The sequence below is a fragment of the Eublepharis macularius genome, chromosome 6 (genome assembly GCF_028583425.1).
Source record: "Eublepharis macularius isolate TG4126 chromosome 6, MPM_Emac_v1.0, whole genome shotgun sequence".
Classification (NCBI taxonomy): domain Eukaryota; kingdom Metazoa; phylum Chordata; class Lepidosauria; order Squamata; family Eublepharidae; genus Eublepharis; species Eublepharis macularius.
Window position 1 is genome coordinate 100859314 of NC_072795.1, and position 17727 is coordinate 100877040.

General features: G+C 39.3%; 1 protein-coding gene across 1 annotated transcript in view; it reads left to right on the forward strand.

Annotated features, from left to right (window-relative positions):
- Window positions 1–17275, forward strand: part of MARCHF5 (membrane associated ring-CH-type finger 5) — a 42420-nt gene extending 25145 nt beyond the window's left edge. The window contains exons 3-7 of the mRNA XM_054983934.1: window positions 4519–4721; window positions 6675–6805; window positions 10989–11172; window positions 12179–12345; window positions 14887–17275. Of these exons, the coding sequence (XP_054839909.1) occupies window positions 4519–4721; window positions 6675–6805; window positions 10989–11172; window positions 12179–12345; window positions 14887–15003 (802 nt within the window). The 3' untranslated portion in view covers window positions 15004–17275. The remainder of the gene's footprint in view (window positions 1–4518; window positions 4722–6674; window positions 6806–10988; window positions 11173–12178; window positions 12346–14886) is intronic.
- Window positions 17276–17727: the final 452 nt, after the last annotated feature.

The window sequence follows — 17727 nt, forward strand, 5'->3', positions numbered from 1 at the left end:
TTTTTGCATTTCCCACCTCTGTATACCTACTTGCTCTAATCAAGTTGATAACGTTTTCCATTGTACCTCTGCATCCTGACTCCAACTGGCACTTCTTGTTAACACCCCTCCGCCTTTATAATTTGAATTTCATTTAACATTTTTCTTTTTTTTTGTCTTGTTTTTCATTAGGACATAAGTATACACTGAATATTGCTTCCTCTGGTTTCCACTGGTGCCATCACTAAGGAAGTTAAAATATGCAAGAATAAGTACCCAATAAGATGGGTTTTAGTAAAGCAACTATAATATAGTACTTGAGTGTCTCAAAATTAAACTGTTTTCAGTTTCACTGGTCATGAAGGTAATATGTTTAGTTTTTGTTTTGTACTTTTGGTGTTGTAAAGCATGGTTGTACAAGGAATGCAGTTTGGAGGGTTTGGGCTGGGCTAAGTTGCAGTTCTTCACACATTTGCTACCTTGCATCCATGTAGTGGGGAGCAATGAGTGTTGTACGCAGGCTAGTGGTTTGGCACATCAGTTTTTCTTTGAGTTGGAAGGACTGATGGTGTTAGAGCAAGCATGTGGCTTCTGTATTTATGTAGCAGGGTGGTAGCCAACTTTCTTGTACAATGAAGGGCAGCCCCGGCACTAGGGTTTCTGGTACCGGAGGCCAGCCTCGTGTGTGCGCTCTGCGCGCGTGCGCCCCAGACTGTGTGATGACGTCATCACCTAATGATGTCACCACGCAGTGCCACCGGCGGGTGGCTGGGGCAGAGCGAGGAAGCTGCCCATGCACCGCACGCTGCCCTGGCTGCCTGTCGTCCCTGGCCTGTGGCTGCTGTGCCTGCCCAGGGGCGGGCAGGCGGCGGCGCGGGGCTGGCCGGTGGCGGTGCGGGACGCGCACCTCCGCCCCTGGCACCCCCTCCGGCGCCTCCTCCGGCCCTGCGGCCCCCGCCTCACCACCTCAATGGTTGCTCCGGCCCTGATGAAGGAGCATTTATTTTTCCTTGCATTATTTAAAATGTCCTTAATAACTGCTAGCCTTGTTTGTGGAAACTCTGGATGCTTTCTTCTGAGTAAATATGATTAGGCTGTGAATTTCACTTAGCTCAGTTTGGGTTTGCTTCAAAATAAATGTGGATAAGATTATAGCCTCTGCCATTGTAATCTAGCATATCTATAGAAACTGACAGAGTTCTACACTGCAAGGATTGCACAGGCAGCATGATTTATTCTCCTAAAGTGAGTAAGGATCCAGTTGAGTTGCAAAATGTGCTTTAATTATTATAGCAACCAGTTAGTGCGTAAGCTTTGTGACAGACTCCAACCTGAATACCCTGTATTCCTTAGTTAAGACTAAGCACCATCAATAGTGGAAAATCATACCTCTGTAGTCCTGAACTGGTCTTCCTATAAGGATCTGACATTCAGAGGAAGATGAGTGAGGAGACCTGCCCACAACCCTTCAAGGGGAGAAGTTGTTCCTTGTCTTTACAAAATAGCACCCCTTCTCCCTCCTTCTGTACTTCAGATAACCTTAGTTGAACATCCAGGTGTGAGGAAAATTTTGCCAAAGATGTCCCTCTGAGCCTCAGTTTCTAAAGTTTATGTTAAATTTTGAGAGAAACAAACAAAAGAAAATTGGAGAAGGGGAATACAGATCAAAAAAGAAAATCAGCCTGTAGTTTCTAGCTAACACAAAACAAACATTTTCTCGTCTCCATATGCACAATTCTTGCAAGGTGGGTGACATTTGATGAATGAAAGCTGACAAAAATCCTTGCTTCCAGCTTTTGTTTTAGCAGGAAAAGGATGGGCTGATCTTGACCAGTCAGAAAGTATGGATTAATATGCAAATGTTACCTCTAAGAATTAACCTTGCTCTTCCACATCTTTATAAATTTTTAAATTAAATTTTCAATAGATGACACTAAAGTACAAACAAAATATACAACCCATATAACATTTCATATTTCCAACTACAGATAGAAACAAAGAAGCATTATAATAGCATAAAATGCATAAGGAAGCACTTTCTCTCTTGCTTTATTACTCCAAAACATTATAAACAATGCCCAGTCCTCAATAAATTTAACTGAACATTGAAAATTATTTATCTGAGCCCTTGGCTAATGTTAATTTTGTTAACAAGAAGTATTCCACACTGTGGACCACACATGAAAGAAACATTAACCCTTAGAGGGAGGTTGTAACTTTTCCCACTTTGCTGCTATTGCCAATTTAACAACAGAAAGTAGGCTCAGACCCAGTTCTTTCCAGAGATATTTATCCAGAGTATTTGGCAGTACCCCTATGTGTCAGGCTATGGATGACAGGATATGGATAACAGATCCCAGTACCATTGCAAGAAGAAATCCAGGCTCTTGGTTAACCTGGCGTGAGAATGTCTCACATCTTTGTACTATCAAGTTGAGTCACTGGGAAAGCAAGACATAGCAATACATGGAAGTGAGTATTATACAAGGTCATGAACACTGAAAGATTCTACAGTCCGTTAGATAAGCACCTGTACTAAGCCTGCGAGAGAAACAGTTATGGCATTGGCAATATGATATTTAGTTATAGCAAGTTACAGCATGGGACACTGGTTCAGAACAACAGGTTTGCATTAGGATTAGCATTGCAGACAACAGCATTGATATTGGCATAGCTGATATGTAGCTCAGACATGACACTAGGTGTTAAATCCCTGTGCATTTGTGTAGTGGATTTGTTTAGTGAAATGAAGTTTTTGCTCTGTTTTTCATTTTCTCTGTTCTTAACAGCTAAATCATGGAGAAGGTACAGCAGGGAGAAGGGGGCTTTGGCTTTTCCCCCATGGGGACACCTTATTCAGGAGCCCATAGAATTGCCTTCCAGTGTCCAATTTTCCTGAAACTTGGCAGGTCCTTAGAGGACAGGCAGGAGTAGATCCCCTGCAAATCTGGTGGAGTTTTGTTGAAAAATGCACCTCTAGCCCCCAGGGTAGCTCCCAGATATTTTTCCTTGTAGGTAATAATGGAGACTGGATGAGGGCACCTTCATTGGGGTCCCATAAAATTGGCTCCCAGGGTCCAATCTTCATTAAACTTGGGGGGGGGTCTTTAGAGGACAGGGGTAGTTTCCCTCCAAATTTGACAACGTTTTATTGAAAAATGACCCCATCCAGCCTACCGGATAGCCACCAGAGTGATTTTCCTATAGAAAACAATGGCCAAATTTTGCCATTTTTTTCCTGAAAATTCAGTAAGAAATTGAGATACTTGGTTTTTTTAATTTGGAGTACCTGCATTTTACCGAATCAGCTAAAATTTGAGTTTTAAAAACTGGATTCTGAACCAAACTGCACACCCCTAATGGTGATATTTGTGAAACAGTCCCAAAAGTTTCAAGTCTAAATTAGCTGTATCAACTAACTTATAGTTTGGGTGTGTACTTGAAATTATGGGGCATGCATGTTCAGTAACTTTGCCAAAAAGAAGGTGGTGTGTATCCATTCATAGATTGCTAATATTTAAGGGCACTTATCTTTTTGACATTTCTGCCAATTCCTCACACCCCTGTCACTGCAGCACACTGAACTGTCTATAAAGTGGTGGTGTTCAGTGGGAGGGAGCAGTCAGCAGACATCACCACCCCCTCTTCCAGAAACACTAAGTGTCCTTTTAGGTATTTGGAATATATAGTTGTATATAGGCTATTTTAAGTCCTTGTAGTATGAAAGTCCAGCTACATCAACAGCTTTGAAATTACTAGGCTATTTAGTTTACAATTTAATTCTTAAATAAAACACTTCTACCATTTAATAGCGCAAAAATTGGTGCACTTACATATTTAAGAGAAATTATTTGGTGATGTTAGAACTTGTTCTTATAAATTGGACCTTGATGTTGTATACAATACTATATTTATATTCTGCTTGTCTTACTGAACTGTAGCCGTATATATTGTCATTTATTGTCTGCTACTCTCAATGTTTTCTCTAATGTGTAGTATACCATAACATACTGACGCTTCGTCTTTTCTTAATGTGTTTCAATTAAAGGTAAATAAAGAAGAATTATATTGCCTATCTCTATTTACCATCTGTACTACAGATGGTAAATAGAGTTAGGGTTAGAGGACTGTGACTTGTTCACATATCTTTTTATCTCTATTTTGTTGTGTTTACTTATGCTGTGTGCACTTTTAATTTTCTTATTAAACTTTTTTATTTTCGGGGAAAAAGGAAAAACTTCTTAATCTGGTTTCTATGTTCAAAACAGTTTATAGTACTCAGTAAAAAAGACCCATAAAAGCATCATCAATAAAAGTAATTCAGAAAACTTCAGTAAAAAAACAACAAACCTGTACAGCTTGACAGGACCAAAAAGGCAAAGATCAGCCGTTGTAGTATGTTTGGCTTAGCAACAGGGATTTAAGCAGAGTTGCCCTTTCTGAGTAAACAGGTTAGTAATAAACATGGGTGGGAACATTTTGCTTTTATTGTTTTGGCAGATCCAGCTTTTTGATATGAGACTTCCACTTAACTTGCAGGAGTTGCTGGGTGTGTTTTGCCACAGACGAAGATGACAGAACAGCAGAGTGGGTGAGACCGTGCAGGTGCAGAGGCTCTACCAAGTGGGTTCACCAGACTTGTCTGCAACGATGGGTGGATGAGAAACAGAGAGGGAACAGTACAGCCCGAGTCGCTTGTCCTCAGTGCAATGCTGAATACTTAATAGTATTTCCAAAGCTAGGTAAGAAAAATATTCAAGTACATAACTTCTTTCAGTATTTCATACTTGCCAAGTCCCCTTTTGTGAAAATTATATATTGATAACTTTTTCTCTTAGTAAAAAATGCAAGAACAATTAGAGAAATATTCCTTGTTGAACATGAACACAGCATAACTGGGCAAAGGAGTCCATAACAGGTTGTATCTAATGCTGCATGGACATGCACATGTTATCTCCCTTCACTGTTTTGGGGAGAAAGGATTTTGCCCAGCAGTCCTTCACATACATATGGTTGGGTGTGTGTGCGTGTATAATGTATAGAGCGTCCATGTTACATTTTACTTTGTTGTAATGGGAGATGTCTGCTTTTCTGCCATGTATATTGGACACCTGCGTGAATCATTGTGAACTAATGTTTCCCACAAAAAATGAAAAACTATTGAAGAAGTAAAGCATTGGAACAAGTGTTGTATTCATTTTTTCTGATAAACATATAAGGATTTCACTTTGCCTACTGGAAGAAATTTTTAATTCAAACGTTAGCACGGAACACTTTTTTCAAGGAATGCTGTATAATGTCCTGTGGGATTCAGAGAGCTGTGGCAAGTGTTCTCTTCATGTTAGGGAATTTCTTCTGCTCTTTGTGGTTTTTGAGACCTTGTTCCCACCATAGCCCTTTGCTGATTTCAGGAACATAGGGCTGGATCCAGCAGAGCATTTCCATGGACAAAGTACTTCCACTTTTGGGCTGAAACTTTCTTTGCTACCCCCTCCTGCAGCAACTTGATTGTTCCCTCTAATTTTGTTCCTTAAATCCTAGAGAACAGGATTTGGAGAGGCATTTCAGGCTGCTGGAGGAGGCAGTGGCTGAGAAAAGTTGTGCTGTGTGAGCAGAAGTCCTTGCACCCCTGGAAACACTGTGCTGGATCCAGCCCATAATCTCCATAACAGGATAAGAGTTTGTATTGGAATGAGGCAGAGAGTGATTATCTCTCTATGTTTGACATATGCATTGTATAGCTTGGATCTCCATCAGGGTTTTTGCTGACAGACTCAACATTCAGAGATTTGGAACAAAGCTTGCAGGATTTGACTTTCCTGCCACCCCCTTCCAGCTGTAACCCACTGAGCCCTCTGGAAAACCTGCCCCAGGGGTGGGGGGTCAGGGGACTTTAATATAAAACATGGGGTTGATGTATGGATCTGTAATAGGTGATAGAAACTGGCTACATTCCCCACCATTACAACTAATGCAAGTTTGCCATTATGCTAACAGAAGAGCATCTTTGAACCAACCCAAAATACATAGAACAGGGGTATAGCATAGGCGATAGCCAGCTCTTAGTGGTGGCTGTGTGAAGTTCACATTAACTTTCTGCTAACTGCTAACACTTCCAAGCCTGGCTTTGGAAGTGATTTGAATATGTAAAATACAGCTTTGCAGGTGCTGAAGTGAAAGCAAGAAAAAACGGAAGCAGAAAAACTGAAATATTAGGAAATCTCACACTGGTTTTAATTTCCCATCCTAGGGCCAAAGACAGTTATGTTGTGACGTAATGTTTTTATTCAGTTTCTTCATCTTTAGAAGCCACTTCAAATTAAAAATCTTAGTAATATGGCAGCCATAAATGAAGTTGTTAAATTACAAGGAGCATGTAAAACATTTAACTAGTTTAAGTGCATACAGGAGTTACTTTCCAGCAAGGCACACTGCAGTAATTTTGTAGAAGTTTTAACGTTGTCCCTTTTGCACTAATAAAAATATTTTTTTTAAAGTGTCCCCTCATAATGATTATTGAATGATGTAACAATGAAATACTTATGTACAGTTTCAGCCTGCCATACGGTGTGATACTCGTCTTGTTCAGTTTCTGTTTAACTTCCTTAATTTGGGGCTACCAAAGCATTCCTGCTACATAATTTTTTCAGCTCATATCCTTCATTTTAAAATATTATTTCTTCTTTGTGTTATAGGTCCAGTTGTTTATGTCTTGGACCTAGCAGATCGTCTTATCTCAAAAGCCTGTCCGTTTGCTGCAGCTGGAATAATGGTGGGCTCTATCTACTGGACTGCTGTCACTTATGGAGCTGTGACAGTGATGCAGGTTCAGATAAAATTTCTAAATGTTAAATTATTGTAATCAAGCTGGAAACTGCTAGAGCTTTGCTGAAGAAACCCTGTTTTTGGTAAGGAAGAGGATTCATAGAGAGGGTTGGAAAACACAATTTACTAGGCCTGGCTCCAGCTTTAGCAATATTTTTCTCTGTTCCCCTGACCTCCTGCTTTTTATGTACACATGCTTACACAGATTCACAAATCTCATTCAAAAGAGAGACTTGTATTTAACTTCTTTTTCCACACACAATGGAAAATTAAATGGCTCACATCTGCACGCATTGCTATCCATTTTCATTCCACAGTATCTGGGGAGAACTGTGCAGAAAGTTGTTCACTGCGTGGAAGAAACATGTTGTTGGGAAGAGGAGCGCTAATCACTAGTTCCATTTCTTCTTTATGGCCTTGGAGTAGCTGCTTCATGTGTTCCTAGTAGAGGGTTCAAGTGATGGCAATCCAGTGCCTCTGCGTACTTCTTGTTATTGGTCACCTTTTGCAAAGCAAGCCCTCTGCTGCGAGTTGGATTACAAAAGCAAGCCCTCTGCAGCTGCAGAAATGAATTTGTGGATCTGGTTTGTCTTCCTCTCAGACTTACAAACCCAGACAGCTGTCTAGATCAGCAAGATTCTGGTCCTAGGCATGTGTATTCATACTGGAATACAGCAGATTGCATACCTGCATATGATTTCTAGGTTCAAGCAAGATTTTGGCGATACCAATGGACAACAATAACTTCTAGTATTAGTTTGTAGGTATCCAGCTGCCGTTTGCTTTAGAGAACTTTTCTACTTCTTGTCTAGACAATTGACTGATAATGGTTGAAGTATCATCTACCTATCGTATTACCATCTACCACATGCAAGTTTGAAAGGGTCATTTTATTGTTTTAAGTCCAATGTAGCTTTTACAAAATAAACCTGTTCATCAGTTGCTTGCTTTATATTTGCAAGTAAATATTTCACTATTTACTGTTCAAGTGGCACTTAATAATAACTGCACTTATATACAGCTTTTCTAGACAGATTAGTACCCCGCTCAGAGTGATGAACATGGTCAGTGTTACTGTTATCCCCACAATACAGCTGGGGCTGAGAAGAGTGGCTTTTGCTCATTGCAAAAGTGGAATTAGAACAAGCAGAGTGCTGATTTATAATCCAACAACTTTAAAGTTGTGCTTTATAAACTGAAACTTCAAAACACGTAGTGGCCTGAATCACATTTTTAAGGATGCTAAAGTTGCATTGCTGGAGCAGGCCAAGAATCAGTGTAGTCCAGTCTGACTGGGGTAAACCATGCGCTCTAGCACATTCACAGGCAGGTGTGATGCCACACTATAATGCTTTACCACCACCACACCCGTCTTATTGAAATCCTTACCTTGGAGTTTTTGATGGCAGACACATTTCTGAACAGTCTTTTGACTGTCTTATGTTCTTTCAAAGGCTGTCTAGAAAGTGATTTGAAATTGTGCAAGCATCTTGCATACAAAAGTTCCTTTATGTTAAGGATTATACTTTGTTTAGACAAAAAACAGTCTGGCTCTGTTATTGTGGCCCTAGGTAGGTTAACTCCCTGAACCTGTGCATTTCAGTCTTTTGAAGAATAGCTATAAGCACTATATATAATAAACACAATGTTATATAGCACTTTTAAAAGTTGAGAGTGCTTCACATGTAATCCTTATAACAAGATACCCAAACCTTCAAAGCAATCAGCATTATTATTTCTGTATTGCAGACTGGGATGGAGGGAACAGCTGGGGGGAACAGTGGCTTTCCTGAGGTCACCTGTTTGTACCTCTTAACTACTATGTTGCACCAGCTTCTGTAGCGTATGAGTTTCCCATTCAGTTACTCTATAGAATATTAATTGCTGGAATGAATGTTTTATCACATTCCTTTCCCACTCTTTCTGCATACTGTGGTACACAGTGATGTTATGGCATTGTATCCTCATGATATCACTATTAAGTAGATTAGGTTATAGGTCAGTTTTTTGCCCAAGATAACCAAGTAGTAGCACAGGTAATATAGGGCTGAAGGTGAATGTATTAAAAATTATATCCCACCTATAAGTTGGATTACAAAAACATTAGAATAAAAATAAAGCAATAATTATAATAAGACCAGAGACTAAAATCCCCAAAGTACAACATGAAGGGTTGCATTCTGTTCTCTTTTCTGGTAAGTGCAGAGCCTTCATCAGGCAGATGGAGCCTCTTCCTTCCAAGGGAAGGCTCCACACTTGGTGGAGTGTTAGGAAGTAGTTCTCATTTCTGACACTGCAATTAAAACAGCTGCCACATGCCACAAGTCTGAACTAATAGGGCTCACTATCTCTTACCCATCATCTTCACAAAGTGGTCATGATAATAATACAGGGATACAGTCCTGGGTGCTGAGTGCTCAATAGAGGGATGACCGGCTGCTAACATTATAAAGAAAATATCTAGTGAAACCTGAGGAGAGAGCTCAAATCAAGCTCTTACCTGGATGATAGACTTCTGATAAACCTCAGACTGGCTCGCTTTCCTCTTCCTTCTCTCCTAGGCAAGAGGAAAACTGCAAGGGAGGAGGTGAGGCAAGGTGGACACATTTCTGCTGAGCTCTGCTTGGAGTATAAATGCCTCTCCATTTTTAATCTCCTTCCTCTCCTTTATTCCATCTGCTTAATTTGTATGCAGCCTGTTTTAAAGTCTTGCCTTGACTACACCAATTGATGTCATTGCAGTATTCCATTATTTAAAGTGGATGATTATTCATGAGTACAAACGCGATTGATGGATATCAGTATTAGAAAAATGCTTCTATTTATTTATTTGACGTTGCATACTTTTTAGAAATGATAGATGTGTTGTAAAACTCTACACTTAATATTGTGTCAAGATACTTAGTAGAGCAGAAGTAAATTAATATTGAAAACAACCGTTTCAAACTTTATTTCTTACTGTTTACAGATCAAGTCAGCTTCAGATTGGTCTGTCTTTCGCGATTGTGAGATGATTTTCCTAGGTCCAATCAGAAGATTTTTTTTCTATGATGCTGAATGTACTAGTTAGTTAAATGCCAAAAATCCTTCTAGTAGGGAACAGAGAGGGTTATTTGGTGACATGCCTACACAGTGTATATGTTTTTATTATTGACTACATTTTTATCCTGCCCTTCCTCCAAGGAATTCAGGGTGGCGTAGCTAGAGATGGCTCATTTTTGCAAATTGCAGCACTAAGTCAAAAAGTCTAACTCAACTCAGAAAATCTTGTTTTGGGTTTATGGAAGAGAGAATGGCAGTGCCACAACAATAGTGCAATGCAATAGCACTTAGATTCTCTGAAGAGGACAGGGCAGGATCCTAACCAGTATCCTTCTGCTGTATTCTGAGCTGTTTGTGTCTATTGAAGCGTTTGTTACATAGTAAGGCAGGGGTCTCCAACATTGTTGGGCCTTTGAGTAGCTTTGAAATGTTAAGGAAGGGTCAAGGGCTGTTGGCTGTTGGCTGCCATTGAGAGCAGCTAAAAAAAGAAAGAGGAGGTCCCAAGCCAAGCACCCTTCCTTTGCAAACTTAAATGTGATGCTTTCTGGAGTCTTTTTAAGCACCTCCTGCTCCAGTGAGGTGGAGGAAAGCCAGGACTGGCGCTTTGTTCTGGAGAAAAAACAAGTGGTTATCACAAACATCATGATGTCCACAAGCATCATGCTGGGGATCACTAATAAAGAGTAGGTGGTTGCCAGAATTGCATGTCAGTTGTGGCACCTAAACCTGATCCATAAAACAGGCTTGCTGGTGCTACCATTGAAGTTTCCTTTAAGTGTAACACTATAATTTTGTTCAGCTGAAACATTTATTAAGCCAAAGCAAAAGATTTCCTCCTTGACAAACCAGCAACTTGGCATTAGTTATTTTTCCACAAGTATAGAGTTACTAGTGTTGATTGTAGCCTGTTCTGACTGATGCTGTTCTCTAATGGTAAGGGCTTTGAAACATAAGCTAGGTCTGCATGCATCATCATTTCTTTTACATGTAGCAAATCAATAATATTTGCAAGTAAAATGGCCCAGTAGTGTTAAAAAAACTCCTATTGTGTTTTTTGCAGTGAATCAATCTGTAAAATAGTCACATTATTGTATGTTCAGATACTCTGCTTTGCATAATAAAATGTCTTTCCTGTTTGTCAGGTTGTGGGTCATAAAGAAGGCCTTGATGTAATGGAAAGAGCTGATCCTTTATTCCTTTTAATTGGACTTCCCACCATCCCAGTCATGCTTATACTGGGAAAGATGATTCGCTGGGAAGACTATGTGCTTAGACTATGGCGCAAATATTCTAACAAACTACAGATACTGAACAGCATATTTCCAGGTAATGTCATAAGACTACAGACAAAATATCTGGAGTGGTAAGACAGGTTTTGTTAACTAAAATGTGGACATTTCTCTCCCTCTGCTTAAGTGCGAGCCAGTTTGGTGTAGTGGTTAAGAGCGCAGGACTCTAATCTGGAGAACCAGGTTTGATTCCTCACTCCTTCACTTGAAGCCAGCTGAGTGACCTTGGGGCAGTCACAGCTTCCAGCTCTCTCAGCCCCACCCACCTCACAGCGTGTTTTGTTGTAGGGATAATAATAACATACTTTGTAAACCGCTCAGAGTGGGTGTTAAGTCATTCTGAAGGGTGGTATATACATCTATTATTATTATTATTATTATTATTATTATTATTATTATTATTATTATTATTGAAAAGGTGCTGTCCAGCAGGAATGAGCTGTATGTGTTAAAAAAGGGTTCCATCTCCCAAATAAGGCTTATAAGAAATACTGAAGTATTTAAAAAACGATGGTTGTTGTGGGTTTTCCGGGCTGTATTGCCGTGGTCTTGGCATTGTAGTTCCTGACGTTTCGCCAGCAGCTGTGGCTGGCATCTTCAGAGGTGTAGCACCAAAAGACAGAGATCTCTGTGTCACAGCACAGCACACTGAGAGATCTCTGTCTTTTGGTGCTACACCTCTGAAGATGCCAGCCACAGCTGCTGGCGAAACGTCAGGAACTACAATGCCAAGACCACGGCAATACATCCCAGAAAACCCACAACAACCATCGTTCTCCGGCCGTGAAAGCCTTCGACAATACATATTTTAAAAACCTATATTAATCTGTACAGTGTTCGCTAGTGTATGAATGTAGAATGTGTATGAATGTAGACGTAAATTGCCGTAAATTATTTTCACAGCATTTGTTGCAGAAAGGAGGTTTAAGGATACCATCAAATGTTAAACTGAAAAATTAATTGGAACTGAAAGGTTAAATTTATAATACAAGTGCAAGTTAGTGTGCTCTAATTTCTCAGTTAGTTATGGCATTTTTCTTTAGGGATTGGATGTCCTGTTCCTCGTATTCCAGCTGAGGCCAACCCTCTGGCAGATCACGTCTCTGCTACTCGCATTCTGTGTGGAGCTCTTGTCTTTCCTACTATTGCTACGATAGTTGGCAAGTTGATGTTTAGCAGTGTTAACTCTAATCTTCAAAGAACAATTTTGGTAAGGCCAAATGTTTCTTTACAGCAGTGAAGCTTCAGAGATTTTATTTCAGGAGAATTGTAAAAAATAATAGTGTTTACATAGCATTTACTTAGAACACATTATCATGTTGAAGAGCAAGCTCCAGGTCCAATAGCACCTTAAAGACCAACTAGATTTCCAAGGTGTGCATTTTTGAGAGTCAAAGCTCCCTTCATCTAAGGTGCTATTGGACCTGGAGCTTGCTCTTCCACAGCAGAACAACACGGCTCCCATTTGAAATTATCATGCTGGCACCCTTGCAACATCTGTGGAAAGTATTCTTCCATGTTAGGGATTGGAGCGGAGAGGCATCAGTGAAGGTGATTTGGTTCAGGCCATCTATGGGCTCAGTCTCTTAACCAAACTTTTAATTTTTTTAAGTGCTAGTATAATTGATGTAAGTAGATTATAGCTTGTAAGTACACTAAACTGTTGTCAGTATAGGAAAGGTTGGAAATGCCATTTTCATATAATTTAAGATTTGGAGCCAGACTAGAGACTCAACAATTGTTAGATATCATTCCCACCTCACCCTTGTGCTCCTTGTAAAACCTGTTTAGGGATCCGGTCAAGGTTCAGAATATGTTTTGGTAATAGTGCTAGTTATAAGCACAATCTTAATTGATGATTACCACTTCAAAATGTGTCAAGCTATGGTGTTCAAAATTGCCTTCTGTGCTTGTGACAAACAGCAAACATAATTAGTTCCTCACAAGCACATTTTAGAGACCAGACTGAAAACAAGTTTGGTTACTGAGAGCATGGTGGTCATGTGAATTGACTCTTAATGCCGACATGGCTATTATGTAAATGGATGAGAATTTTAGTAGTGCTGTTGCCAGACAGTCGTAAAAGGCAGATTTAAACGATGCATGCACTGTGATGGGTGACAAGAACAGGTAATGGGGAAGCTTGCCATTAAAGTTGCTTAGATACAGAGTGACTGCCTGAGACTATGAGAAGTCTATAAAGGCTCTGGGGCCAGGGGCCGCTTTCCCTTCGGGGTATCCCATCCTCCCACATCTCCAGCACAGACAGCCCAGTAGCCAGGAATTACAGTGGTGTCACTTTCACAGCTCCCTCATTCATAAGCCAGTTCCTACTATTAATAGTCTTGTTCCAGCCAGGAAGCCAAATATCCTCTGCCTGCTTCAACCTAGGTTCTAGGCCAGCTTCAGGCATGGGTTCTTCCCTAGGCCCTTTACTCACAGCTTCAGGTTGCTGCACCTTTACCACAGGGTTAAGCATTGAGGTGGCCAGCCTGTCCCAGGAGGTATCCCAGGAGGTGCTCCCTCCTGTATTCCTAGGCAGGAATGCTGCCTTCCAGCTCTCGCTGAGGTGGCGATTTCTCCAAAATGCAATAACTTCAGGTTTAACTGGCTACCTTCTCAGCTTCCTGCTTGTGCCAGTCAGTCGCTTCCTCCAGCTGGGGCCTTTTAATCCCCCTTGTGCTGGCCACTTGCAGGTCCTGCCTCCCTTTGCTTACTCCTGAGAAGACCCTTTCTCCCAAGGAGACCTCTACACCAGAGAAAGCCTTTGCTTAACAGAGAGCTAGTGCTGGCTGTCAAACCCTCTATCCATTTCTTTGCCACCACTGCAGAGCCAGCTTGCTCTTCCTTCTGTGCTGCAGTTGTGCCCCTGCTTCCCTTAGGACTGCATCCTTGCTCTCCTCTTTCTCCCTTGGGGTCTAGGCACTCTGTTGTGTACAGAACAATTCCTCCCCCTTTCCACCAGGATCAGATGCTGATTTTTCACCATTTACTTATTCAAGTATTGTGCCATGAGAACCTTCTCTTTCCTCCCCACTCCTAATTCCACCTGATATTTCTTCATAGTTTTAATACACTGGATTCATTGAGTATAGTCTTAAATTTCCGTAGTTTCTGGTGTTTCTCAATTTACATCTCAAATTTCTAGTTTGTCTTGAGACATTCAGGCAGAACAAACATTAGCAATGTTCTGAAGGAAATTGGCATTCTTGCTCCACAAAGCATAAACCCCAATTACTCTATTGACTTTCAGCTTAATTTTTATTATTTTGAGTTTTTAAACCAGATCAGTCCTCAAGGTGGCCTATAGTAATCAACACAATCATTAATCTAATCAGAGATCCAAAAGCAAGAATGCTAGTAATACAGCAGATACAAAACACAGCGGCTTTCATTAAATAACAGCAGTGTTTTAAAAAATTATGTACCATCTGGTTAAAAAATCTTTTGACATAAACACATTTTGCAGTTTTTTAAATGTGAGAATTAGGATTATAATTTACAAAAGAACATGTAAACCAAGTATGGGATATTTTTATGTAAGAGTAACATACTAGTGCTGTATTGTGACAGGGAACCATGTGTGTCCAATATTTATACTGAATTTCGCTAATTAGCCTAACTTCAAAGGAAATTCTATTTGACAATTGTGTATTAATGTGTGCATACATGCAAAATAGGTGTTTTTTAAAAAAAAAAGATGCTGAGCTTATCCAGCAGGTTATGAATAATTGTTTCATTTTTATTTCAGGGTGGAATTGCCTTTGTTGCTATAAAAGGAGCTTTCAAGGTTTATTTCAAACAGCAGCAATATCTGCGACAAGCTCATCGGAAAATTTTGAACTATCCTGAGCAAGAAGGGGCATAAAAAGCTGTAGATGTGTAACTCTCACAGTCTCATCTGCTGTATTTGGCAGCCTTGTGCCAACTCTGTTGCTTTCTTGCAGAACTGGAAGTTGGACTCTATGCTGCTGTCTTTTGTTTTTGTGTCTGTTTTTTCCACATAGAATAATAAAGGATGTGGCCAGGTATAAACCTCCTTAGTTATTGAGCCTTAAGAATGTGATCTGTGTTTTCCTTGGTACATTTTCTTTATGGCAGAAGACATCTGAAACATTTTCTTACAGGCAAATGTTGCCTTCTTTCCAGACAAAAGGCAAAACAGTTGTAAAGTTAATAAATTATGTGCAGACTATATTGCATTATGTTTTGTATACTTATTGCAGTAGATGCGCGATACTTACTACATGGGCCAATGCTGCTGGGCTTTCGAAAGTAGACATTTGATGGTTTATTGCCAAGTGGAACTGCGGAATGTTAGTTAATAAGAGACCCTTATTCATGAATGTTACTAATAAGTTACAATGATTAGGAAGTTAAAAATTCATTCAAACTGATGGAAACAGATGTGCTTATTTTCTAGATAGTTCATGTATCCCACTAGCCCAAACTGCTAAAAAGTTAAAGGTGCAAACTTTTAATAAGCACTTGAGATTTCATCAAATTGCTTTTTTATTTAAAGTTTTTTTGTTAAAGGATCTTTGGTTATAATGCAAGTGGTAGTATATATAACTGACTCTATTTGCCTCCTGTGAATTGAAAAACTGAATTTCTGTCTGTTTGTAATGAGTTTCAATATTAGTGCTGAGCTGTGGCATATTAGCCAAATAGTGGAATCATTTCTTAACTAAATCTAGAAGCAAAGGTTCAAAAACGAGAGTATTGGCACTAGATAGCCATATCTAAAAGAATGTATAAATGTTTATATATGAACACTGAGAATGCTGATTTCAGAGGTACAGAAGTAAGAAATTGTACCAAGCGGTAATTTCTATAGATGGAAGCATTTTCCATCAGAGGAAAGGGACTTTCTTGCCTCCCTACTCCTGCTATAGCCCAGTATGCTCCCTTAAATGCTCCTCCTGAGGATAGCATGAGCAGCAAATTGGTGGTCTCTAATGGGAGAAATTAAAAATGTCCCCTTTCTTTCAGTGGAAATGCACCATTAGATCCAAAGCATAGTTTCCAAGCTGCAAAATGTTTGATTCAGCTGGCACTCAAATCTTCAGAGCATCTATTTTAAAAGTGTATCCCATTGATTTTGGTGGAGCTCTCTAAGTAGGGCAGCCTAAGATAAGGTTTTCTTGCTTGCACAGTCCCTTGCAACCTGTGAAAGACCCAAGTACCTGACAGAGTTGAGGTGCATAAATGATATATTGAAGTTCCCCCTTTTTTAAACAATAGAAATGTAGTATATTAATGTTAAATGTTGGAATTTGTTAGGGTGGTTCAGACTGTAGCTACACAATAAGCAACAATCATCCTAGGTTTACAGCTGGTATTTGTTTTGGCAGGATTAATTAAAAAACCATTAAGTGACTTTCAAACTCTCAAGATTATGCTAATGCATGGAGAAAAGTAATAAGCTTTCCTTTGTTGTAAGTGCAAGTAAATAGGAGTTTTTCACCAGAAATGAACAAACGAGGAAAGAGGCTTCATGTTCGATTGCAATAATGTATGCTACAGAACTATTATGGTGATTTTTCCATAGTAAGCATTACTTTAAATACTGAAATGTAATTAGAGTGTATAAAAAGTGTATATAATGACCAACTAGTATTCCAACACTGGTTTATGTGAAAAATATAAAGCACAAGAAAACAATTTAGTTTCTTGTTGTAATTATTGAACAAAATTGCTATTAAGTTTAAGTTGTAATTGGACTTTTGATATATATTTATATACAACAGGATCTTAGAAAGATGCTAGCTTTCTATGAGAGAGGTTTTCAGTGCAATGAAACATTTTTTGCAGAAATTCTCCTGGCAAAGAGGAGCCTTCTCAGCGGTCTTGACTGTATGTACACCAGCCATTTATATCTGCTGGTTTTTAAATTCTGTCTCATAGAATCTAACAGTGAAAATCAGTGGATTTGGAATTTGTTCCTATGTAAAAGGTTGTATTTGAAAATTGCTGCAAATATTGTATATTCTATGATTACAAGTGTACTGTGAAGAGTATGGAATTTTAATTTCAGTAGCGAAAACATATTACATTGGTTACTGTGCTGTTAAAATGTTTTAGTAGTGAAGTTTATGATCGCATAATAGATTAGATTGAATAAAGTTTTTTTTACATTCTCTAAGTGTGTGGTGTCCATTCCACAATTGTCAAATATGGAAAAGTATGTTAGGTTTTAATTTCGCCATCTTATTAGGACATCTTATTAGGACATAAAAGCTGACTCATAGAGTACTTTAATTATTATCTAAAACAATAGTTTATAGTTGGGTTTATTTTTACTAGGACATTGAACTTCAGCTGTTATCAAATGATTTTGTAACTTACTAGTTCAGGTTTATGAGATATTTTGTTAAACTTGCGTTAGATTGACTTGTTCATAATAGTACTGTACTGTTTCTAGAGATGACTTTTGTGTCTTCAGTACTCTCCTCAGATCCTTGTAACATTTACTGTTTTCTGTGCTTCATTGTGAAAACTGACAGAGCCCTCCATTTTCCTCCTGCTCCCACTGTGTACCTGTATTTGTTAACAGTATTTCTAGTCCATTTTTCTCATTGACAGTCAAGAC